Raw genomic sequence first — 27086 nt, 5'->3', positions numbered from 1 at the left:
GGTTTTGTTTTGTTAAGGCCTTCCAATAACACATTTACAATTACTTGGTCATATTTTAAAATTTTCTGCCGACTTTAAACATTTTTAACTCCAGACCACAGACGGCCGCTGGATGACTGGTGTAGGTTTCTGTGGGAAACCCCGTGTTGACAGAATTTACTTCATGAAAACCCGTTTATGAATCAAAATGTGGGATTAATGCTGCCCTGCTTACCGTCTGTTCTTCTGCAGACTCTGAGTCCATCTCGGGTTTGGCCAGTTTGCAGGTCGACTCTTGTAAATGACTTCTTTTCTGACTCAAAACCTGCTTCAGCTCTGCATGTAGTTTCTCCTTCTGCACCTGCAGACAGAAAAAAACAATCACTCTTTCTGATCGACTCAACACAGCATTTATCTGAGGCGATCAATAATGTGACAGTATTGGCTATAAAAGCAGCAACTGGTAGATTTCCTCATAGGAAAACTGGCACAAATTTTAGAAAACCTCCCCCCCCAAAAAACCTGAAGTTTTCAGAAAGTCTGTTCCAGATTTGTGGTGCATAGAAGCTGAATGCTGCTTCTCCATGTTTGGTTCTGGTTGTAGAGCTGAACCAGAACCAGAAGACCTGAGAGGTCTGGAGGGTTGATACAACACCAGCAGATCGTTCAGTGATTTATAAACAACAACAGCATTTTAAAGTCCATTCTCTCAGCGGAAGGATTGTAGAACCAGGTGATGTTCTCCATCTTCCTGGTTTTAGTCAGAACGCCAGCAGCAGCGTTCTGGATCTGATTCATTATTTTAGGCAGACCTGCTGCAGTAATCAATGCGACTAAAGATGAACGGATGGATGAGTTTCTCTAGATCTTGCTGAGACATTCGTCCTCTAATCCTGGGAATGTTCTTCAGGTGCCAGAAGGCCGACTTTGTAACCATCTTTATGTGGCTCTGAAGGTTCAGACCCAGATTTCAGGCTGATCTCTAGTTTCCTGATGTAATAACTGAAGCAGAGTAATTTTCAGGTACTCTACTCACATCTGCCTGGGCTTAGGAGCTTTGAATCTGTTCATTCATTCATTCATTCATTCATTCATTCATAAGATCATTTCTAAACACAAATATGTGTTTATTGTCCTGTAACGTGTCTCACCACTCTCTCTGGGCTCTCCTGGTCGTCCGCGGTGCCGCTGTGGTGAGGGTTGCGTTGCGAAGCCGAGGGTGATCTGGATGAGGGGGGAGACCGCCTCTTGTCTTTCACCTGTATGCAGAAATCAATCAATCAACTAATCAATCAATCAATCAATCAATCAATCAATCAATCAACTAATCAAGTTTATTTGTATAGCAAATTTCAGCAACACGGTCATTCAAAGTGCTTCACATTATGAAAAAAACATCAAATAACAAATCAGCGCCATCGTAAAAATGATCAATAAATATCAAATTGGTGAATTTTTTATTTATTATTAATTAAAGGAAACTCCAACCGGAGGAACTCAGTGTTTCAGCAGTTCTGCAGTTTTCTGTAAGTTTACTCCAGATTTGTGGCACATATATTCTTCCATAGAGCTGGATGATGCTTTTCCATACTTGGTTCTGGGAATGCAGAGCAAACCAGAACCAGAAACAGAACCAGAAACAGAAAAGTCTCCCATCTTTGGACACTCAAACATTCTTGGTGCAAATGAAATGAAAATCCAACCACAGTGTCTGACCTGTAGAGATGCTAAAATCAATAAAACATCAACCCGTTGATTAAATGCAGAGTTCTGACTATAAAACCATAAACTCCTGGTCTGGTCCCACTGGGTTTGCCGCCTTTTGGCTGAGCTGGACTCGCATCGCTTCAGCTCTTCCTCCCGCTCTGGAGGAAGCGTGTCATGACCCCGTCTGTCGTAACTCCTTCCACTTTTTGTTTGATGAACTCTTGCACGGTAAATCCTGTGAAAACACTGCATCCCGACTCTTTGCTGGTGTGACCGGTACTGCGGCAGCGCGTTTCCGGTCCTAAAATAGTTACAATTATTCCTGCATGAGACGCAGAGTTCAGCCCAGTTTCATCCACTTTGATTTTCTTTCTTGTTCTGTAACTGCTAATCTGTTGAAGCCACTCTTTAACATGCAAAAGAAAAAACATTCACATGAAAAGCTAACCTTGTGTGTGTTCACCTAATTCAAACAATGGCTACATTTTCTGCACCAACATTGGAACAAAATCTCAATAACTGGATGATGAGAATGAGATAATTAGATGCTAACTAGCTAATCTGCTAATGTGCTAATTTTCCATTTAGCTATGCAGCTTTTTTGCTAACTTGAAAACGTTTAGCACATCGACCTTCCCTTTAAAAATCACTCGAGTAGATGTAAGTAGAGTCGGGTAGTTACTATAACTTTTGAAAAAATGTACTTTTAAGAGTACTTTTACTATGCTGTACTTTAAGTAATAATACTATGAGGTATTTCTACTTTTGAGTAAAATTTCTGGATTTTCTGCCCTGAATGAAAAGCAAACATGTTTTAACCAAAAATTCACCAAACACAGACACAAACCTGCAGTTTCTGTTAAAGTTTCATCAGTTTTTTAGATAAAATAAAATGATTAGGAAACATTTCATTTTGCCTGATTTTGTTACTTATATGAATTATTGTCACTTTTATCCTTAAAATTAGTAAAATTTACATTTATCTTTATATTTAATCTGTCTGATGATGTAATTTTTAAATGCTAAATCACTGATAATTTGATCAGTTGCTCAGTACTTGAGTATTAATTTTATTTTTACGTGAGTAAAAAGATGATCTGATCCACTTTAGCTTCAAACATTTCCAAAGCAGATCCAAACTAAACTCTACCAGTTTGTCCTGGATTGTTTCTACAACAGCTTCACACCAGCACCAGAGTTTCTGATGCTAAATGTCTCCAAAACATGTTAATATAAACATTGAGTCAATGTGTTTGTTTACTCACGGCTTGATTTCTGGTCTGGCTGTAAACATGGCTGTCCTCTTGGTCAATTTCAGAGTCTGAAACACAAAATAAAACATCAGAAAAACTCCAGAGGAGTAAATAATCATGACCTAAAAAGCTGTGTAGCAGTAATTAGCTCCCAGCAGAACGTTGAAGACTGTGGCATTCATGTCAGGCTTAGCATGTGAAGCTAAAGGATCTGATTTAGCAGCAAGGCCAGCAGCTTGAAGCTTCTGGCGGTCTTTACATTCTTTCCGTAGCGTTGATCATTCCTCTGAGTCGGCTACATGAGCCTGGGCCGTTTGCATAACTCTTCCAACACGCTAACGCAGCTCACATAAAGTCTGGCTGATAAGGAACGGAGCAAACCACCAATGGAGGGCGGCGGCCTGATCATAAAAATGATAATTTGGACATGTGGGCAAACAATAAGGTGTGATAAACGAAGCCACTCCTGATAAAAATTGCAAAATATCCAATCGGAGTAAATTTTGTCTCACCAGTAAGATAAAATGCTTCCTGAGTCCAAGTCTTTTACTTAAAGCAGTGAAGAGCCTGATTTCATTTCCATGTCTGCGTATTAGAACATTACTTAACTTTAATGCAATTCATTGCCTTTTCTTTTATTTCTTGCAAAGCGGAACCTTTGTATCAAGACGTTTCTAGTACAGCGGTAAATCAGACGGACAAGCTACTTCCACTGACAGCGATAAGCAACCAAGCCGCTCGGCTCTAAAAAAACGTTCTGCCTGGACGACGGAAAAGACTGATGTTGTGCTCAAATTGTGCTAAAAGAAGTTAGCCTATTATAATAGCATATCAATGCTAAACATGTAGCAACAGCACAGATGCTAACGCTAATGTTAGCGTCCACAGTCCAGTTTCATTTCCACCTGAAAGCTAAATTAGTATAACAAAACTTTGCCCCAATTTGATGGTAAATAACCCAAATAACAGAATAATAAATATGTTTGTTGACAAGCTCACATGTTTATTTATTCAATAATTTAGCAGTAAAAATGTTTTTGAATTGAAAATATTGCATGAGAATGCATGAAAAATATATGGACAATTTAGCTCTGAAAAGCAAAACATTCAAAAGGTAGAGTGTTTTTTTCTGATCCTTAAACAAGATTATTATAATAAAATGTGGTTTAATATAAATATTAGAAAGGTATGAAGAGGTTTAGCTAAGGTCTGAAATTTTTAACTTTAGAAATTAACAAATTTTTTGAGAAAATATCTGATATTAATCCATACATTTTTATGCAAATTTGCAACTTTTGGAGCTCAGACATTTCCATGTTTTTTCTAGAAAATGTCAGATTAATTTAAGAATTTCTGAGTTTTTTGCACGAAATTTACTCCTTTTTTAATGAACAATGGCACTAATACACCATCATAGTTTGGTCATAGTTCAGTAACTACGCTACTAAAAAAATCTCACAATTTCATAGTTTTGTCACAAATATCTGAATTTTATAACTCATAAATTGCCCTATTTTTCCTAGAAAATGTCTGAGATTCATCTCAAGATTTCTGAGTTTTTTGGAGAAAATTTTCTCCTCTTCTTTCGTATCTACTTTGGCTCTGATATGCTGTGGCATCGATGTCATTCTTCAGAGTCCTGTCTTCTTCATGTGATCTCTTTTTTAACTGCCTTAGCTCTGCTATGTGTGTGTGTGTGTGTGGGTGTGTGCGTGCGTGTGTGAAAACTGATCTGTGTGTGTAAATTTGTGCGTATATTCCAGCCTGGTGTGCCAGCGTGGGTTCCCGTTTGTGCTGGAGATATCAGGAGTCCAACACCAACGCATCACATTTACTGCAGCCGTCGCTGCTGCAGTCACAGAAAAACAGTAAATTTATCTTAAAGAATGAAGCAAAGGAGCAAAAAATTGAAAGTTTTTATGTAGAAGCAATAAAGTTCAGATGGGAGATTTATGGATGTTTGCTGCTGATTTGCAGGTGGGACGGACAGCAGCAGGTGGAGGCGGCGGCGCCCCCTGGGTGGAGCTGAGGAACGGCGGAGCGGCGCAGGACGAGGCGATGATCTGAAATGCTTCGCATCTCAATCTTATTATAGATCCGACTCACATCTGCAGGCCTGAACACGCCCAGCGAATGCCAGAGAGAGCTTTGACCTCCGACCTCCTGCATACTGCATGCAGGTGCAGCGGCCATGATGGTTCTTTTTCTGATAACTTAGGCTAATCTAAGAGCCACATTCAACATTCCCATTGAAGAAAAGGTGATTTAATAAAGATTTTTTGACAGATTATTTGAAAATAGTCTCTAATCAGCAGGAATTGCAGATATTTTCCACCTAAAGTCGCTGCAGTCGTTAGAGCAGGTTTCACTCAACGTTTTCCTGATCGTTTCTCTGTATCTGAAGATATTTACACGTCCAAATAACTCAGGTTACATTTCAGTTCGGCATGTTTGATTCTCTGTTTCTACACTGATGGAGAAAATTTGTTACAAAGATTTATTGCTGCCTCTGTTAAGAAGCTTATATTAGGATGATGTGTCAGGACCAATACAGATATATAATATAAAATAAAATAAAAAATAAATAAAAATAAAGTTTTCTAGAAGTAAAATGTGGATTTTGTTTTTTTTATTGTCCCAGCTAAAGTTTTGAGATTAATCTCAGAAATTTTTTGAAGAAAAAAAAAAAAGGGCTAATTTATTATTTTCATTACATTTTCCAGAAAAATTTCAGGATTTTTTCTTGAAAAGTTTTTTCCAGAAAAGTATTAGAATTTGCTACCAAAAAATCTGATAATTTTTACTGATCTGAGACTTTTTAGCTGGTGAATAATGAGTAGGAAATAATTTAACTTTAATTCTGTTAAAAATCGGCTAAAATGGTTTTAAATATAAACACAGATCTTCTCCATCTTTCCTTCCTCACAGAAAACAGAAGAAAAACATTTGGAAAATAATCAGCCTTGTTGTATTTGAGAAGTTACTGCGACTATTTCTGCAGACACGTTTTCTTAAACTGAAATTCACATTTTAGAGTAAAAAAGGAAAAAGTGTAAAACCTTGTAATGATTCACGCCTGAGGCTGCGACGGGTTGCTGCTTGTGAAGTTCTGAACCTGAAGATGAGGAGAGTCGGAGCCGCAGTTTGTCTAACAGCAGCAGGATGAACGCGTCTGCAGCAGCTTTTATTAGAAAACAGTTTTAAAAGCCCTGAAGCGACTCGGCTACAGTTATTCCTCATGAAGCCTAAAAGAAGAAACATTTCTGTCTGTGTCAGCCTCCGTCTTTCCCTCTGGGAGATTTAAATGTTTAAATGAAGGTTGTTGTTGTTGCCACCAAATAAATGACATGGACTTTGTTTATACAGCTGTGATTTAATGTTTTCAGTTTGAATCTCTTAATGATAGTTTCCTGTTTTACTTTGGTAAGTCATTCTGCTCTGTTCACTTCCTGTTTGCATGTCAACATGCAGACAGGCCTGGTGAGAGAAGATTATTATGCATAATTATGATGCACATAATAATATTGGGCATCATAATTTTGGAAAATAAAATAAAATAAAAAAAATCTGAAAGAAAAAAGTTTGAAAAGTCAAAGATTTGATAGACAAAACTGAATTTTTGAGCTTAACTTCAGACATTTTGTAATAAATAAATAAATAAATAAATAAATACAAAATGTTAACATCTTTGACTTTTGAAATTAGGAAAATCTCCAAAAGTTGAAAGGTCTTAAAATTTGAAAACTTTCCAAACATCAAACATTTTTGACTTTTGAAACTAATTATTTATTTATTTATTTTTTACAAAAGTAAATATTTTCTACCGTTGAAACTTAGAAAAGTTTCAAACGTAAAAGTTGAAAAGTCCCAAAAGTTGAAACTAGAAAATTTTCCAAAAGTCAAAAAGTTTTGACTTTTGAAACTTCAACAATTTCCAGTTTTTTTTAAATTTTTTTTATTTCTGAGATTAAATTAAAAAAATTTGGGTTTGTTTTTCTTTCTACCTACAATGGCCCTATGGCATCATCTGTTTGCACAGTCGCTCCTAAATTCACCCTTTCACTTCATGCAGCCACCTTCTCTGTTTGCCCTGAGAAGAGGTCAAGCCAGAGGTCAAGACAGAGGTCAAGCCTGAGGTCAAATCTGAGGTCAAGCCAGAGGTCAAGCCTGAGGTCAAACCAGAGGTCAAGACAGAGGTCAAGCCTGAGGTCAAACCAGAGGTCAAGCCTGAGGTCAAACCAGAGGTCAAACCAGAGGTCAAGCCTGAGGTCACATGGAGGAAGATCCTGACCCGTCTCTGAGTTTCTCCGGGTCTGTGGATCCATCAGACGTTGCCGTTGGCTCAGCTCTGCCTGAGCTGGAGCATCAGCTGTCGGCCCAAAGACAACAAGCTGAGCTTTAAACGGTTGATAATAACTCCTCCTCCGGCACATGACAGACAGCTGAGGACGTGTTTGGGATTTATTTGTAGAGCGAGGTATTATCAGCAGAAACCAGATAGCAGACACACAAATATTTTCTCCTCTGCCGCGTGCGCAGGAGTTCACACTCAGGAAATACCGCTGAACTTTCTCACAATTGGTGGCAGTCTGGGCAGATAACACCAAAAGTTTTTTTTTTTGGATGTAATTTTAGGACAATCACACGTCTGGAGGAGGGGAAGCTGTTTCTATTCCGGGCGCTACGCTGACTGTAAACACATCTGACGGCTGAAAGCAGCTCTCCATGTTCACTTCTCAGAGGAATAATCTATCCAGCAACGTTATCTTTCACACTCCTAAACTCAAAGGATAAGCTGAAGTTTGTGTCTCTTTAAAATTAGAGAAGACTTGTTTTAAGTGAATAATTCCTTAATATTGATGAAAAAGTTTTAGTTCTAGTGACGGATTATTTCACTTTTGGGAAAAATGTTATAAGTGAAAAAAGTCTAACAGTGGAACCAGTACTTTTTCATTTATATTAATTAACTATTTATTTAAAACAAGCTCCTATCTTGCATTGTTACCTAGCAACCCCAGCCAAGCCAACCCGTTGCCTAGCAACCCAGTTCTAGTTCCACTGGCAGATTATTTCACTTAAAACATGGAAAAAATGTTTTGTTAAGTGAAATAATCTGCCAGTGGATTTAGTAGTTTTTCATTGATATTAGGAAATTATTGACTGAAAACAAACTCTAATGTTGCTGAAAAGATATTTGTAAGTTAATTTTGTATTATTTCAACTAAGATATTTACATAGAAACTAGACAAAAATACTTGGTAAGATTTTACGTTTTTGCAGTGCAGGACTTTCTGTAGGACCTCACTGGCTGCTAAGAAGCAATTTAAAATGTTTCATTAAGGTGAATAAATGTTCAGTAACAATAAGTTGGCTGAATGAATGCTAAAACAAGCCATGATGCTAATCATCAGCTCCATCCAAGATGGCCGCCCTCTGGGCCGTCGGAGCAGAGCGTTTCGGGAAGCCTCCCACCTCTTTAGATAAGAGCAACCTCCGAGCAGCGCAATTTCCAGATCTGTCAGAGATAGATCACAGGGTGTTCCCCCTAATTTTAAACATCAGATGGGAAAAAAACCAAGGCACACCCGCAGGCGTCTGCCTCTGGACAGGAAATGCCTCCATGTAAACAGGAAACAGCGTTACATTTTACCGATCCACATCTCGCAAACAGCTTCTGTTGTTTGACGGGATCAGATGCAGGAACAGAAGATAGAAAACTTGTTGGAAATGAAACTGTGGAGTAATTTCAACATAATCCTGAAGGTGTGATGTGGGCTGGATTTGTTGGTTTAGGTTTTACTTCCTTGTCTGAGGGAAGTTCACGCTCCAACGTACGTCAGGCGGCATTTCCTCATGAAGCAAATTCATGACACCACTTGACCCGCAAGTCCTGGTCCAAGCCCAACCGCTGCCCACCGCCCAAAGTCTGTCGCCAGGAAACTGATGATGACCATCATCATCCATCATCTCATTTCTGAAAGGATTTCCCTTCTATACCTGCTGCTCTGCAGCATCAATGCATATTTTAACCAATGCAAAACAGCAACAGCTGATTTGCATGTAGAGCATTACAAAATATTCATTTCACATTTTGTCACAATATAAACCACAAACTTTAAAGTGTTTTATTTTAATATTGTCTGTTTTCTAGAAAACACTATACAATGTTAAGACTTTAGAAACTCAGAAATCGCCTCATTTTTCTTCAACCTTTCTGAGATGAATCTCAAAATTTCAGAGTTTTTTGGCAGAAATCTACCTTTTCTTCTTCTATCCCCAATACGCTGATATGTTATTGGGAAACAGCAGTAAAATTAAAACTAATCATCTGAAAAGTGCGGAGTGCTTTTGTATTCAGCCCTCTGAATCAACACTTTGTGGAGCCCAGTTTCATTTAAATTACATCTGCGGTTTTTTTTACGTACGCCTCCATCAGTTCTGCACATCTGGAAACTGAAATGTTTGCATGTTTTTTTTGTAAAAACAGCTCAAGATCAGAGGGAAGCCATTTTAACACATGAACAGGCTTTGATCTGCTGCAGTTGCATTTTTTGGTCTTCATGATGCTGTTTGTTCCCTTTGCCCTGAGTCTCACATGGCAACATGAAAACTGACTTCAGCAGGAGCAACAGCATGAGAGGCTGTTTGAGAAGTTAAAATCAGAAATTAACAAAAATAATGTGAATTATCTGGCCTGTTATATATAAAAATAAAAAGTGGAGGTTCATTTTTCAACATTTTGTCTTTACCATGTTATTAGTAAGTGTCACAGTTCCAATCTAAATATATAACTTGCAACCAAATTATTTAGCTTGCTATCTAAATATATAGTTAGCTAAACATTTAGTTATCAAGCTAAACATTTAGTTTGTCAAATACATATTTGTCTTGCTAACTAGTTAATTTGAAATTAAATATTTAGCCTACTAACTTAATATATAGTTTATAAACTACATATTTAGCTTGGTCAATAGTTGGTTTGCAGCTAACTAATTAGTTAGTAAGCTAAATATGTAGTTTATAATTTAAATGTATAGCTCTAAATATTTAGTTAGCAAGCTACATGTGGCTTATTAACTAAATATTTAGCTTGCTAACAAAAATACTTAGTTTGTAAGTTATTTAGGTTACTAACTAAAGATATTGTTCTGAGCTTAATATTTGTTGTAGTTTGCAAACTATATAGTTAGCTTGCTAACTAATTATTTAATTAGTAAAATATTTAACTTAAACATTTGAAATGTATAAAATAATGAATAACAAGGTGAAAACATGACTTTGATAAATCAACCTCCATATATTTTCCTCTCATAAAAAGCTAAATAACCATTGCTGTAAATGTTTAATTGTTTAGCTTTACAATCGGCTGCCGGTAGAAAACCACCAGATTATCATTGTCTTGAATCTCATCTTAAATCAGGTTTTTGCAGCTAATAAAAGTGACCAGCATTATGACAGAAACGTTGGAGATCCTGTGCAGCAGAGAGAGTGTTTTGGCTGCTGCGCCCACTTTGGGGCGTCATGCATACCAGGCTGAGGGGTTGAGCTGGAACCAGGGGACAAACAGATCTTATGACCGTCATCCTGCAGCTGCTGCCGCCGTTTAACACTCAGACAGCAGCTATTTCACAGAACGACACCCAGAAGCGGCGCAGCTTTTAAAACCAAGTAAATATTTTGATCATTCAGGTGGCATATAGTAAAAAACACAAGAAAAAGTCAGCAAAATATAAAACATTTAAAAGTCCGGAGTGTTGCTTAACGAGATGCCAGAGGCATGTCACGCTGCGAATAAATAGCATAACCCAGAGTGAATGCTGGAGTGTTTGTACCGGCCACTGGCATGTTGGAATAAACACAGGCGGCAGCTGTCTAACTAAAACCGTCTTTGCATTTAAACAGCACTCCATTGTTATGCTCTCCAAAATCAGCAGAGTGGAGACTGCTGTGTAAACCGTCCCGCCAAAACTTTACATTAAATTAAACAAGGTTTCCAGAGACGAATTAGTCAGATGAAAATGTTTGAATGTTGCTGCTGCTTTGTTAAATTAGCTGAAAAATCACAAATAGATTGTAATTACCTTTACTTCCCAACCTCAGTGTGTTTCCTCCAGAGGTTTAAAGGTGACACACCTCCACCTGCAGCAGCAGAAATTAGTTTTCCTTCCTCACATCACTCTGCTGCTTTTCTTCTTCTTCGTATAATTATGATTTTTTAAATCATAAATATCTTCCCCCCTCTCTCTGTTTCCCTTTGCCCCTTCAGCCAGCTTGTTGCTCCCCTCACTGAAACTCAGGCCTGGCCCAAACCCATGGCATCTGTTGGAGGGATGAATCCAGGTAGCTGATTGGCTGGAGGCTGGACTGACACGCCCATATTTGGGCAGGCAGAGGCGGAGCCGCCTCACAGCGATTACAAGAGGGAGGAAGACAGGAAAAGTTTGACAAAGCAGCAGAACCAGCTTGTTTAGAGAACCGCTCATCATCACAATGAAGATGCTTTATATGATTAAACAGAAATTAATGAAAATTTAAAATGACAACTTAAAGGAGCTTTAATTAATCATGTTTTATTTGTGCAAACTGCTGGATTTAAAGGGGCAGCACTGTGTTTTCCAGCCACATTATGCTATTTTATAACAGAATCAAGTAACTATGTTAACTTCAGTTGTTATAAAAAATATTATATATATATATATATATATGTATATTTACATTTTACTTCCTGATTTAATGCCCTGAAATTGGGCCTCTGTCTCTTTAAAAGCTCCTGCTTCACCTTCAGGAAGTCATCACATCATGGCTCCTCTATTAACCCTTTCACAACATTTTTACCAGCATTTCACAGAGAAGTAGCACCTATAATGAGCTCAGCAGATCCACCAGGTGTTTGCTAATTGCTGCTGGTTAGTCTGAAGGAACTGCGTGGGGGAGGAGCTTCATCCTCGAAGGCGGGGCTACGTCCACCGAGGTGTTTTGAACAGCTGAATGGTTGTGATGAAGATTAAAGAATTTCTTAAAGATCAAATCAAAACTCCTGGTTTGATTTTCATTAGAGAAAAACATCATAAAATGATTTAAGCTAAAAAAAGTACAATTTACAAAACGCTGCCTCTTTAAGGGACTTAAGGCTACAATAACACAGCAGGCAAATGTGACCTATGTCCAACTTTTTTATGGTGTAAAAGAATCCGATTTGTTCCGATTCAGTACAACCAAAAAAAGGCAAAAATTTCCACTAAAAATCTCAGAAATTTTCTAGGAAAAATGTGGAAATTTTTTGACTTTTTAAAATTTCAAAAGTCAAAAGTCTTTTTTTTTTTTTTTTTTTGAAACTCAGAAATGTCCAGGTTTTGTTCTCGAATTGTTTTTTAGATAAGTCTCAGAAATTCTGCAGAAAAATCTTGGAGAAATTTTTAATAGTCGAAAAAGTACATGTTTTTTCCAGAAAATTTCAGAGATTAATATCAAAATTTCTGAGTTTTTTTCTCACAAATGTTCAGCTTTTGGAGCTCAGAAATTTTCCATTTTTTCCTAAATAATCTCAAAAATTTTGAGTCAAAGATTTTTGACATTTATAAATCAAAAAATTCAGATTGTGAGATTAATTTCAAAATTTCTGATTTTTTTCTCTCCAAAATTTATGACTTTTCAACGTCAGAAATTTTCATGATTTTTCTAGAAACTTTCTGAGGTTTTTTTGGCAGAAATTTACTCCTTTTTTTACTCTGTACATGCTGCCACAGTAATTCATGCTAATGATGAGTGTAGATGAATATCTGTTTGTTACACAATTCTTTGTCTTTCTGTACTCAAACTTACAGCAAAAGTCACTGATTAATTACACATTTTTCTCTAGATATGTAGTATTTTTCTCAAAGAAGGATTTGTGGATTTGTATAAAATAATAAAAAACTGATTTTACTGAATTAGATAATACTGCTTTAGTGCACAGCAACTCTCTGGGTAGGAAGTTATTTTAAGGCAAATAGCTGAAAATAGAAACAGAAGGCCTTGGATCTTATTTTAGAGGGAGTGTGATGCATTTAATGGAGGCAGCTGCTGCTGCGAGCCGAATGATTTATTTTATGAGTTTATCTCTGACTAAATTTCTGCTTGGCAGTGTGAATCCCAGTACAGCATGTGACCCAGACAGGGATGGTTATTAGTAATACATTATTTATTCAACCAAACGTAGAGCCAAGCAAAAGGAATATTGTTGCTGTTTGTTAATTAGGACCATTTAACGGCACAGAGAGACCCCACTTTTGAATCAAACTGTGAGAAAGTAAAAGATTCCCAACCCAACTGAAACTGTTTTCAATAAGACGGCGTTTTAGGAAATGAGAGATAGGAACAAAATAGAGGAGGGGCAAATTTCCACCATAAAAATCTGAAATGTTGATTAACCTGAGAAACCTTTGAGAAAAATGTTGAAAATGTCTGAGCTCCAAAAGTTTAAAATTTGCAAAAAGAAAAAAAAAATAGAGCTTGAAATTCATTTTACGCATTTTCTAGAACACACTTGGAAAGTTTCTGATTATTAAAAGTCAAAAACTTTTCACTTTAGGCAATTTTCATTAGTTTCATGAGTTTTATATTGAAAAACTGATTTGCCTGATTTTGCCATTTTTTTATTTATATGAATTTCTGTCAATTTTGTCCTTAAAATGCCAAAATTTCCACTTAACTTTATATTTCATCCATCTGTGTAATTTTTAAATATTAAATGATTGATAATTTGGTCAGCTACTCAGTAACTGAGTTAACGTTTTACCAATTACTCTTAGCTGAGTAAAAACATGTTAGTGCTGCTCTTCCTCTTCCTCTTAAATCCGTCCAGCAGCCGGTTTGTAAGGGAGGAGATGCTGTCAGCACAGATCGGGCCGCCAGCTCTCTGTCAGCTAACATGGTCTTTGTTTCAATCCAGCTCCCACACAAAGCCTGGATTTACAGGCCTGGGACCCGAAACAAGAGCTGGAGTCACAGGGAGGCAGAGACTGGGAGTCTGATCGCTGTAAAATATCATTTTTTAATTATTTATAGCTAAATTACCTTGAATGTTTTCACAGGTGGTTAGAGAAACCAAAAGTTTTACTCAAGTAAGAGTAAAAAGTATTTGGCAAAAAGTCAACTCAACTACTGAGTAACTGATCAAATTATCATTATTTAATATTTAAAAATTACATCATCAGATGGACCAAAATATAAAGTTAAGTGTAAATTTTGGTATTTTAATGACAAACATGACCAGTTCTTTTAATAAAACACTTCTGAAACTTTAACAGAAACTGCAGGTGTGAGTCTGTGTCTGGTGAAGTTTTGGTTAAAACATGTTAGTGTTTCATTCAGAAGTTTTACTCAAGTAAGAGCAGAAATACTTCATAATAAAATTACTCAAAGGACAGTGTAGTAAAAATATTTTTTTTCAAAAAAGTTACTCAAGTAAATGAAGCTGAGGCAGAGAGAAGGAGTTTGATTGTCTGATTACTATAAAACATCACTTTTTGTTATTTTAAATGACTTATATTTAAATTATTTTGATTATTTCACACTGCGGTGTCTTATTTTTACCGGTGAGGCGTGCAGGTCTCACCAGAACACAACTCTGCTGCCACCAGCGCTTAAACCAGCCAGAAAATCAGAGCTGGCTGACAGTGTGCAGCTTCCTGTTTCCAACTGGGACCACTAGGTGTCGCGGTAGAGCAGCAATCAATGAACCTGATGAAAAACCAAATGTCACCAACAAACGGTGCATTTGTTCCCAAGCAAGGTAAATGTAGTTAAATAAAACTGGCAAAATAACAACTGAAATTGAGAAAATGGTAATTAATGGAGAAAAATTATAACTAACTGGAACTATAATGTGAGTTTATAAAACTACGTAAACATACTGAAATAATTGATATAATATCCTTCATTTTCGTGCCTATAAATCTATGTGTTAGTTTTTTGAATTGATGTGAAATTGATTTTTATTTTCCCAACCAGTTTACGTCAGCTGTTGATAAATCACGGCGCTCCATAATCCTCCTGGTGGCGCTAATGCTAGCACGTAAAATGAAAAAGCTGGGAGAAAATGCCAGAGTTTGTTGATTGTCGAACAATAAATGGATACAGTTTTTTAAAATAATATCTTCTGTTGAGTATTTATTATGCAATCAATGTAAACATAATCGTAAAACAATACCTTTTGAATTCTGCACCAAAAAATAAACCAATGTATGAAGAAACTAAAACTACGACCATAACTAATAAAAGTTAAATGGAAACAATATTTAACTAACAAAAACTAGCAATCACTGTAAAAACTAATTAAAACTAATTGAATTAGATGAAAACAAAAAGCCACAATGAAATAAAACTAAACTATAATAAAAACCCCAAAATTAAAAAAAGTAACTGAAATCATCCACGTATTTTCAGAGTCGTTGCTGATGTTGATGCTTTCTCCAGAAGCAGTCAGTCTTTCAACCAATCTGAAGAGGCCTCTGACTGAAGACTGCTGCTGTATGTCTCATACAACCGTCATGACAAGCTAACAGCTCAAAGACAGCAGTGTCCTGGTTGACACCATCAGTTGTTAGCAAGGTCTGCTAATCCATCGCCTTTACTTTAGATCTCTAACTGGTAGCCTGGTTAGAAAGCTGGACAGAGAGATGTTGGAGTCGGGGATTTGGTCTCTGAACATTATGATGGATGGAAGGGACGGTTTGAACTTCCTCCTTCTCTCTCTGCTCTGCATCCATAAAGCTTCCTATTCAACTCTTTTGGGGACTGGGGTCAGAGTTCAAGTATTATTTGAGCTTTTCAGATGCTAATCAGCTAATCCCAATTGTAAAATAAATACCTTGTTTCCACGGTTACACATTATAACAACTGATGCTCCCACACCTCTCTTTTTTAACAACATAATTTATTCAAATAAAACAGTAGGGCTGAAACTATTAATCGGATTAATCAGATTAATAGTGATTAATCAATTATTGAAATAATCTTCAACAAATTTAATTATTGATTATTTACAAGATTATACAAATAGTACATAAAGGCTGTTTACTCTAAGAAAAACAACATACTCAGAACTCCAATTAAGCCAAAACTGTTCAAAAAATACATTTTGAATTTAAGATAAAAAAGCATATTTGTCTGTAAATATGTTCCATCCAGAACCAGATGTGGGTGAAGTAGCACTACTTCAAGGCACTTTTACTAAGGTAAAAGTAAAAAGTACAATTTTCCAAAATGTTACTCAAGCAAATGTAAATGAGTAAATACTTTCCATCTCTACCAAAACTCCTCAAGTACCAAATTTAGCTTCACCTGGTTAAACTCTGTAAAAAAATCATGTTAAGCATCTTTTGCTATCTAATTATTAATCAGTTAATATAAAAAATAGTTTATATAGAGCCTTTCACACGGTGATGTTAGAAATATTTTTCATTCTTTGGTACAAATGATCAAGTGTTTACTAAAAGAACACCAGATTGTTGCATTTTAGGGGATCATGATGTGAGGCTGTTTTTCAGGGGTTTACCTTGGGAATATGAGATAGTTCAACATACAAACATGTTTGGTCTATTTTCTGCTCCCAACTTTCGTTTCATGTGTGGATTTCATTTCCTGACCCCAGCCTGCACTTTGGAATGAGTTAGAGCGGATACTGTATACAGGCCTTATCGCCCAACATCAGTGTCTGACCTCAGAAATGGTCAAAAACTAAACAAATCTGCTGAAAGAAACAAGCTACCATATCCTTACTTTCTGCATCCAGATTTCTTTGGTGGGAGCTGCTAGACATTTACTAACATAAATGCAGCCAAAGAACAAACACAAAGGACAACTGAAAACACAAACACTCAGGAAACAGTCATTGTCTGTTAGGCTCCTGACAAACAGGAAAATACTTCACATGTCCAAAGTTCCCCAAATTTGACATTTTGCAAGAATTACGCCAGTTTTTGCTTTAATAAACTATTAGCTATATACAGAGGCTCATCAGACCCAGCCTTTATTTTGATAGTCCGCTTCCGCTCACAGGCAACTAAATTTGCATATCAGCTAAATATTTAGCTTGGTCAGAACTAAGCTAATTACTTAGATATGCACTAAATAGTTGTGGAACTAATTAGTTGTTAGCTATTTAGTTGTTAGCACACTAAATAGTGAGTGTGAAGCTAACTAAACAGTTAGCAAGCATGCTATTACATATTTAGTTTGTAACTAAATATTTGATTTTTAAACAAAAATATTTATTGTGCTAATGAAATATTTACTTTGCAAGCTAACTGTTTAGATCAGATCTAAATAGTTTGGTTCCATACTAAATGTTTAATTCTGAGTAAGCTAAGGATTTAACTTGTTAATTAAATATTTAGTTTGAAGCTAAATATTAGGATTGTAAATTCAATAGCTAGCTTAATAATGAAATATTTAGTAAAGAAGCTAGCCATTTAGTTTGGAGCTAAATAGCTAACTTGCTTATCGTCAACAAATTAAATATTTACTTTGAAACTAACCCTAACCCTAAAATTAACGGAAAACCCACGTGTAGAAACAGCTGAGTACGTTTGTTTTTCAACAAATAAGAAAATAAATCACTCTTTTACTATCTATACCTTTAAATGTTATCTAAATATAAATCGAGTATTACCTGTATCGGAGGAAGGTGTCCAGGTGACTCTGAATATCCCACGCAGACACTCGCACATGGTCCGCAGCAGGAGGCCCAAAAGGAGGCGATGAACCGGGGGAGCAGCCCACACGCAGGCTGGGAGAGCTGTGGGAGGCCGGTGGGTGTCGGAGGCGATCAGAGGGTCGGTTTAACTGTTTGGGTCAGAGTGACACTGAGCTACACCGTCAGCATGGATACTGAATAGCCAGACGATGACAGAGAAAGAGGGAGGAGAGTACCATGGATGGAGGGATGCGGTACCGATTCACAGAGGTGGGCAGACTTAGCCAAAACCTGAACTCAAGTAGCGCTACTTCCACATATTTTTACTCAAGAAGTAAAAGTAAAAAGTAGCCACCCAAGAAATTACTCAAGTATGAGCTAGAAAAAAGCAATTAGTACTGAGTAACTGTAACAAGTAACTGATTCTGGAGTTTTCTTTCAGCTTTAGCTGCCGCCATTTTGTGGCAGCGTAGCGCCGCCAGACGGAGTGCCGTAATTTGCCGACAGCTGACGTAAACTACTTGTAGGGGGCAATTAATTTCACATCAGTTCAAACAGTTCAAAAGGATAATAAGTAGATTGATAAACACAAAAATGAACGATATTATATCTGTAAGTTCTGAATGTTTTAGTTACTTTATAACCGCATAATATAGTTCTGCTAGCAGAGGTGGGCAGAGCAGCCAAAAATTGTACTCAAGTAAGAGTACCACTATTTCAACATATTTTTACTCAAGGAAAAGTAGGGTTAGGGTTATCAAATTATAAATTATTTAATTTTAAAAAAATGCATAACTAGGCAGATCAAAAATATAAAGTGAAAAGGAAGTTTTGATATTTTAAAGACAAATTGACAGTAATTAATTCAAGTAACAAAAAAAATAACAAAATCAGGAAAAAGAAAATTTTCCCAAATCAGTTTATTTCATTAAAAACTCACAAAACTTAAACAAAAACTCCAGATGTGAGTCTGTGTCTGGTGAAGTTTTGGTTAAAACATGTTTGTTTTTCATTCAGTGTAGAAAATCCAGAAATTTTACTCAAGAGAAGAAATACTTCATAATAAAATTACTTAAAGTACAGCGTAGTAAAAATACTCTTAAAAGTACAATTTTTCCCAAAAAAATACTCAAGTACCGTAAATGTAACTGAGTAACTGTAACTAGTGTGCTCATTTATTAGTAGCAAATGATTAATTTCACTTTTCTTATCAAATCAGCTGACTGGGATACGTAGTTTGCTTTCATGTCTGTTTATAAGTGTTTGTTAGAAATAAAGATGTATAAAGGCAGAGCAGGAGCGTATTAGCAGTAGTGGACAGTCAGCAGTTTGAGGTGACGTTTGCCAAAGCCCGGCTCCTTTGTCTGCTGCTGCCGGGGGCTTTATCTGTGGCCCAGCAGGGCCTTGTTTCTGGGCTTAGAGTGGCTGGACTCTGGGTGTTATTCAGACAAAATGACTGCAAACTCACCACAAGCCCGGCAGCTCGGCTGGCTGATCATTTGTGATGATTTAAGTCTGAATTAGGAGGGAAACCGAAGACTTAAACCGTTTTATTTTTTTATCTTATGTGGTCCAACTTGTGTTTGACCACAGGGATTTATTTTTATTTTTTTTGCTAAATAAATAAGTATTTTCACTTCATCTTTTCTCCTCAGTGGTGAAGTCAGTTATGTTAGTGCTCTAATAGCAAAGCTAATTTTTTCAACTTTGAAAACATTTAGCACGCTTAGCTCCCAGAAAATAAATTTTTTTGGTAAAAATCCTAAAACGCAATTTTTTTCAGCTGTTTTGTAAACTTTTAGATGGAAAACATTCAACATTTGTGTTGAAGTTTTGTTTATTGAACGTTGAAAATTCAGTAAACAAACATTCATGCTCTTATTTTGAAAGGGGTGGTGGCAGTTTACGTAGCAGCTCATTTTCTTCTCCTAATTGTCTAAATATGCAGAAAGATTATAATTATTGATTTATTGCAATCAGAGGACATATGAAAAGTGTTATGAAAAAGCATTTTCTTACCTAACAAACTTTATGCTCACAAACAACTGTTGTGGCCTGGCTGTTTGCTCCCTGCTCAAGCTGTCAATCGTAGCGACGTTTAGCTTTATTGTCCTTTTCCCTCATTTTTGTTTTGTTTTGTGCCTTAAATCTGAGTTTAAGGCACAAAAGGAAAGAAAAAGGTTATAAACTTTTGTTTCTTCTTCATATTTCCAAAAGCTCATAGAGGAAGCTTGTAGCAAAAGTGCTCAATTCATCCTTTTCCTGTGTTGCCAAATAATAGCAATTAATTTTTTAAAATTGTTTATTTATTAAATAATTTTTTATGTAAATAATAAACAATTAAGAAATAATTGTGAATTATTTCTTAATTATTAAAGAACTAAATAACGTTCATTAGAAGCAATAAAAACTAATTTATTTCTGTTTTAAGGATTTTAGGTTTATGATGATATATTGGGTTTAATTAGATAATAGTAAAAAGTATTCATGCTTACTTTTGGACACAAACCTTCGCTTTCCGCTTCATTTTAAGATTTATTTTTTTAAGTTGTTTTTCCCTTTTTTAATACGAAACTGAAGGGAATAAGTGAAGATTGGTCTGTGCTGTTTGTGTGCAATAAGCCTCAGATAATCCGAACAAACTGCAGAGTGGCTGATAGCTGAGTCATGTGCAAACGTTTCCTTTCTGCTGAAACCCTGAAAATCCTGTGGCTTTAAGAGACGGTGGCTCAGATGGATCAAACAGTGTTTCTTCTCATCAGTCGCAGCTTAAACGTCTCATCTTCAGCTCCTTTCTTCTTCTCTGCTGCTCACAGGAATCGTTTGCTTTAAGACACAAAACCTTTAGGCTGCCAAAAATAGGAGCAGCAGCACAAATGGAAAACATGCCACTAAAAAGCTTTGTAGTTTATTCATCCTTATTGTTTTTATTTAATTCATGAGAAGGACTGGGAGCCAATCAACCACTGACCTACACAGATAAGTGAGAATACAAAATGGGAGGATGGAAAAAAAAATGTAAAGGGTTAATTTTCTACCCAAAAAATCTCAGAAATTTTCAAGAAAAAATTTAGAAATTTTTGAGTTTGAAAGATTGCTAGAAAAAAACTCAGATATTGATTTTAATTTACAAAATTTTGTAGAAAAAACAATGAAATCTCTGAGCTTGGAAAGTTGCAAATTTTCTATAAAAAAAAAACATGGGAATGTCAGCTTTAAAGGCAAATATTTGCTAGAAAAAAATCAGAAAATTCTGAGAAATTTCAGAAATTTTTCCTAGAAAATGTTTGGGTTTGAAAAATCAAAAAAGAAAAAAAAATGCTAGAAAAAAACTCTGGAATATTTGAGACAAAACAAAGAAATTTCTGACTTTGAATAATCTATTTTTTTTTACTTTTCAAAGTCAGAAACGTGTTTTTTAATTTCTGAGATTAATCTCAAAATTCCTTATTTTTCTCTGTCAAATTTTCTACTTTTCAATTTAGTTTGAATTAAAGTTACCATTTTAGCATCAGCTTCTACTAGATGAAAAGTAGAAGCTTTAGCATTAGCACCACATGCTACTCCTGTAGCATGTGGTACTTTAGCATTAGCAGAACTGATCTTGGTGCTTTAGGGTTGACCAAAATAACTTTTTAGGTAACGCCACTCCAAATTACCAAAATAAAAGCATCTACTTGGTAACTTATTTCCCGCGTCCGTTGTTGCACAAACATAAAGTCAAACTCTGGTTGGTACAGGTGGATCATTGAACTGTCTCTGCTGCATGTAGATGCCCATAAATGCAAATTAATAAAACAAATAAAACAAGTCACAAAGTCCATTGAGTAAATTTGCATTTAATATCCCTCTTGTGCAAACATGTATTTTATACAGAATAAATAGCAGAGAGCTGCCGACTTAGAAGGACAGAAAAGGTTCGGGGTGGATCTGCGGTTCTGATGCTCCTGATGCCTAGAGAGAAGGAAGAGCAGCGATCAGGTTTTCATCTGGAAGGATTTAACACTGTAAAAATGATTTCATCCTTGCTGTGTTTCAACCTTCATTTAGTTATTCTGTCATGTTCTCCGAACTGCAGGGCTAATGCTCATTTTACAGATTCTATTTCTGAATGACTGAGATGAGATGAGATCAAATCTACAACGGAAAATTTGACTTTTTTAACTCTGAAATTCCCAATTTTATTCTAGAAAAGTTTGAATAGTTGAAAATTTGCCAGAAACAAACTCAGAAATGTTGACATTAATCTCAGAAATTTTCTAGAAAAAACTTGGAAATTTTAGAGTTTGTAAAGGTGCAAATGTGGTAGAAAAAAATCCTCAGAAATTACTAAAAATTCCTGGGTTTTTTCTAGCAAATGTTTAAATTTTCAAATTCAAAATTTCCTTATTTTTTTTCTATAAAATTTCTGCAATTAATATAAAAATTTTAGATTTTTCTTGCAAATTTTTGAGATTAATCACAAAATTTCAGTTTTTTTCTCACAATTTTTTTTTGACATTTCAAACTCAGAGTTTTCTTTGTTTTGTTTTTTCAAGAAATTTCGACTTTTTCAATTCAGAAATATTTTACTATTTCTTAGAAAATTTGTGGGATTAATCTCAAAATGTCAGTTTTTTATTTTGGAGCAAATTTACTCCTCTTAATTTTTTTCTGTCTACAACGGCTCTAATACGCTGTTGTACGTTTCAGCTTCATGTAACATGAAACTGAAATGTTCCGTGTTCAGATAAGAGTCTTTTCAGTTCACGTTACCTAAGCAAAGAGATTAAATACATCCACTAAACAAAAGGCTGTGTTTCTATTTTCCTCAGACTTTAAATTGATCAGAATCAGACGTAGTTCAGTTTTTCAGTGTGGTGGAGTTTGTTTCACCTCCAAACATCTGGCAGGTAAAAGTGAGCGAGTCAGAGAGGAGGAGCCACCGGTTGCTGTTTGCACCCTCGTCACCGCGTCTGTCCACCGGCAGGACGGAGCGGCAATTAAAGTGCAGAGAAAATAAAACAAAAAATAAACAGGAAAATAGATTTAATTTGACTTTACAGAAGTGGACTTCCTGTGGAGGTTAGCCAATCAGATTTCAGGGTCAATTTAAAGAGCTGAAAATGAGTCTGAAATAACTGAATAATACAAACTATTGATTTTAGTTTAAATACTTTTATTTATTTCCAGTTTTATCTTAATTTTTACAAGTCTGGTTCATTATTCGGTGATTTATTAATTCATCCATTCATTTGTTTAATGATAATAGTTTGAGATTCACTGTAAAAACCTCTGATTGTTACCTGTTGTACCAGAAGATCTTTCATCACTTCCTGTAAAGAATCCTCCACACTTCCTGGTAAAGGAAAATATAAATTAAAAAAGTAACTCCTCTTATACTTCTTATATTCCTCTTGTCTAACTGGTTGCTTAAATCTTGAGAAAGCTCCAATGTTTGTGACATTGTAAACTTGTAGAAAACATTTGGAAACTTTCCCAGGACTCCCAGAAATAACTGGTTTGTTGAGACAAGATGGCTGAATGTTGGCGTCAAAGGAGCGTTTTATCTTTGGCTCGGCATATTTAAACCCCACTTTGCTCACCTCGGGTCAGATGTGTTTATCAGCAGAGACTGGGTGGTCAGGCGATTAGACACACCCAGAGCCAGGGGTCAACAGCTGACCCTCCAAAATGCCCACAACCAATTACAGGCAGCAACTGGGAGTTTAAACTCCGGCAGTGATGTCACGACTTTGGGGTGTTTAGTTGCTTACATTTCTAGTTTATTCTCTTAAATTTATAGTTTATTAATTTCTAGTTTATTATCTTAAATTTTTAGCTTACTGTCTTCAATTTTTAACCTTTATCTGTCAAACAGCTATAAGGGAAACATAAACCTGCACCAACAGCGCCCATAAGTGTTTGAAATCTGCTACTGCACCCAGAAAAACAAAAAACAAACAAACTGAAAACTATAAGATACTGGAAATCAGGAGATATTAAAACTACTGAATAAAACTGTTTTTCTTTCATTAAGGATTATATAAGCGATATATCACATCTAATGTTGTTTAAAATTGTCCATAAAACGGCAAAAATATACAAATATACTTCTGATTTGTTTTAAAACTTCAAACTTCAAAACTTCAAAACTTCATCTGTTAAATATTTTGGATATGGAAAACTGAAACTGACATAAAGAAAAATAAAAACAAAAATATATAAACCAATAGCCTTAAAATGCACCAGTTCATTTAAAAAATTGATAACTTTGCCTGATGTTTTAGAAATAAATTGACTTTCATTTTTTTCAGTTTAGTTCTAACAACTTTGAAATAAGACAAAAATAAGTTAGAAGTAACGTTTCAGCCAAATACAGCAGCCTGTTTGAGTCGATAATTTTTGAACATTGATGAAAAAGTAGCTTCCCTAGCAGATTATCTTATTTATGACAAGACATTTTTGCCAAGCTGTAAGACAAATAATCTGCCAGCGGAACCGGGTTGCTAGGTGACGGGCGGGGCCTCGAGGGGTTGCTAGGCAACGGCGCGGTGGCCGTGAAACATGAAATGTGAAATAATCTGCCAGAAGAAGCAGGCATTTTTCATTAATATTAAATGATTTATTGACTTAAACTCCTATGTCTTTCTGAAAACTTGTACGTTAGTTTCGTCTTATTTCAAATGTTATAAGATATTTAAACTAGAAACCAAAAATACTTTTTTTCTTAAAACCAAAATGACTTTGTTTTCCAGTGAATAACGGTTGACAGCGGTGTTTCAGGTCTGTCTGACTATATTATTAATTTACTGACTGGGTAAATCATCTTAAGAAAACATAAACCATTGTTGGAGTTTGATTATTGTGCTAAAAAAATTACCTAATTTCTAATCAGTAGCTGATGAATTAACCCCTTCATGTGTTTTTTCTTGGTGGAGAAGTTGGAGGAACTCCGTGAACACGGTGTTCCCAGCAGAGGCGGGGGATCCGCGGGCTGTTCACCTGAACACAGCCGCTGTGGACGAGGACGGAGACATTTAATTGACTAAACTTGTCAAAAAGCGTTAAAAGTGGTTTAAAAACATCAGATTTTTATATTCCAGGTTATTTTTTATTGTGAACCCCATGCAGTTTGTAATGATTTACCTTCATTTCCTTGGAAAAGCCGTCCTTCTTTTGGAAATCTGCCGGCAAAGTTCGGAGAGTTTTGCGCACCGAAACGCAGCAGCATCGGTTTTCCGCGACTTTTACTTCATTTTATCGCAGAATCGGAGAAAGTTGGTCCCCGGGGGAGCGGAGCGGTGGTGGTCCCGGGCTGTGCACCGCCATGTCCGCCTCCGTGTCGCTCCTCCTCCGGGTCCGCTCGGATCAGACGGAGGTTCGGAGGCAGAAACAGCCAGAAGGTCTGACCGACCGCAGCAGCTGCACCGGGATCAGCCGCTATTTTAGGGACTCTACACACAAAAAGCCGCTGCAACCTGATACGTACAACCATATCTACAGTCCGACGCATTCAGATGGGTAGTAACTAGTTACATTTACTCAGCTACCCTTACTTGAGTAACTTTTTTTTACTGTTAATTTATGAAACCCATATTAAATATTTAGTTTGAAGATTTAGCTTGAAAACTAAATATTTAGTTCACAAGCTAAATATTTATATCTGCAAGCAAAAATATTTAACTTACAAATATATAGTTAGTAAACTAAATATTCAGCTTACAAACTAAATATTTACATAGTAAGCTAAATATTTAGCTTCAAACCACATATTTGATTAACCTAAATCGTTTGTAAGCTACAAAATTAGTTAGGTTGCTAACCATTTGCTGAAACCTATCCTATATGTTTAGTTTGGAGCTAAGAATTTAGCTTGCAAACTAAATTTTGCAAGCTAAATTTGTTAGCCTGTCATAAGATAAAAACATTGTGGGCTTATTTTTTTTTTCATTTTCACCATTTTTCATTTTCATTCATTTATAAGTCACACTTTCTAACTAAATATTCAGCAGTGAAAATATTTAGTTTGAAAAGTAATTTCTTTTAGCTCAAAACTAAATATTTACTTGGCCATTTAGGTAGTTTATTCATCTTAAATATTTAGTTTCCAACTAAGAATTCAATTTGAAAACAAAAAATTTGCTGGAAGCTAAATGTTCAGTTTACAAACTAAACAAGTAGCTTGAAGCTAAATATGTAGCTCACTAATTAAATATTTAGTTTGTAAGCTAAATATCTTGTAGCTAAACTGCCATTTGTTGAATCCTGTCTTAAAGATTTAGCTTGAAGTTCAATATTTAAATATTGAACTAAATATTATTTAAGCTAATTAAATATTTAGTTTGAAACTGTGACATGTGTAAAAGGAAACATGGTGAAAATATGAGTTTAAAACAATTCTTGAGTCAGACTAAATAATCCAAATTATTGCTGTTGATTTTTGACTAATGGTACAATTGGCACTCCATACATATGACCTACATTAGCTTTTTTTTCTAGCTGAAATCACACATCGCAGGTAAAAATGAAAACAGAAAATGGTTTAAGAACTTTTATTGAAAATGATTTATTGATCACAGGCAGCTGCTGCAGATAATTATTGATATTCCCAGGTATTCCAGGAGATTATACCTGGGATTATTTGGTGTTTTGATCACTTTACAACAAAGATGTCGAACAGTAATGGTGTTCAAACTAGTCCAGAAATTAAAGACCTTTTGCTGTACATGGTTAATTACAGCAGATTGGGAAATAAAAACGCAAATTTCCACATTGATAGAGTCAAAAATAATCAGATTTTAATCCCTGAGTTGATAAAACTCCCACTGATGGTGAAGCTTAAAATGCTAAAGAACCACATTATTAAATCAAAGTAAGAGCATTTCTGTATTGTTATTAAAAAATAGTGTTTTGTAACTAGAATCCATAAAAGTTACAAAAAGTTTTAAAAAGAGACAGGAGAAAATGTTTGGCCTTAATGCTTCGTCAGCGTGTCACAAACTTCAGTGTGTTTTAAATAACAGACCAACTAAAAGTAACGCATAACTGTGAAATGGAACGAAAATAAAAGTATAATGAAAGTAAAAATCTGAAAACAGAAACTTGTTAAATCCATGATCTGAATATGGAGAGAGGATGGACTTCCTGCACTGCAAAAACACAAAACCTTCTGTGTTTTTGGTCGTTTCTAGTGCTAATATCTTAGTACACTTGAAATAAGACAAAATTTACTTTACAGTTAAATATAGGAGCCTGTTTTAAGAAAATAATTCCTTAATATTGATGAAAAATCACCAGTTCTTTGGTAGATTATTTCACTGACAAGACATTTTCCCATTAAACTAGACTAGGGCTGTTGTAAACGAATATTTTAGTAATCGAGTAAGCCATCGATTATTCTTACGATTAATCGAGTAATCGGATAAAAAAAAATTATAAAATGAAATATTGGTAAATCTGGCATAATACCGGTGTTACTATCAGATATC

At 35.6% G+C, this 27086-nt stretch overlaps 1 protein-coding gene and 1 long non-coding RNA gene across 4 annotated transcripts in view; both read right to left on the bottom strand.

Annotated features, from left to right (window-relative positions):
- prx (periaxin) overlaps positions 1-17915 on the bottom strand; it is a 33471-nt gene extending 15556 nt beyond the window's left edge. The window contains exons 1-4 of one of the 3 annotated variants that reach the window (XM_016671723.1): positions 17593-17915; positions 2952-3007; positions 1131-1238; positions 215-340 (exon numbers count right to left, since the gene is read on the bottom strand). In XM_016671723.1, the coding sequence (XP_016527209.1) occupies positions 215-340; positions 1131-1238; positions 2952-3007; positions 17593-17650 (348 nt within the window). In that variant the 5' untranslated portion in view covers positions 17651-17915. Of the gene's footprint in view, positions 1-214; positions 341-1130; positions 1239-2951; positions 3008-11020; positions 11050-17592 lie in introns of those variants that run through there. The other 2 variants (XM_016671722.1, XM_007552436.2) reach the window with 2 other exon arrangements.
- A 3520-nt stretch (positions 17916-21435) lies between these two features.
- On the bottom strand, positions 21436-25048 carry LOC103138295 (uncharacterized). The gene is made up of 4 exons (XR_476275.2): positions 24745-25048; positions 24479-24613; positions 22393-22954; positions 21436-21570 (listed from the first exon to the last, which is right to left on the bottom strand). It is a non-coding gene; the product is annotated as an uncharacterized LOC103138295 (long non-coding RNA).
- Positions 25049-27086: the final 2038 nt, after the last annotated feature.

The sequence above is a fragment of the Poecilia formosa genome, unplaced genomic scaffold, assembly GCF_000485575.1.
Source record: "Poecilia formosa unplaced genomic scaffold, Poecilia_formosa-5.1.2 Scaffold48, whole genome shotgun sequence".
Classification (NCBI taxonomy): Eukaryota; Metazoa; Chordata; class Actinopteri; order Cyprinodontiformes; family Poeciliidae; genus Poecilia; species Poecilia formosa.
Note: the sequence above shows the minus strand (reverse complement) of the source record. Positions and strands in the feature narration are given on the sequence as shown.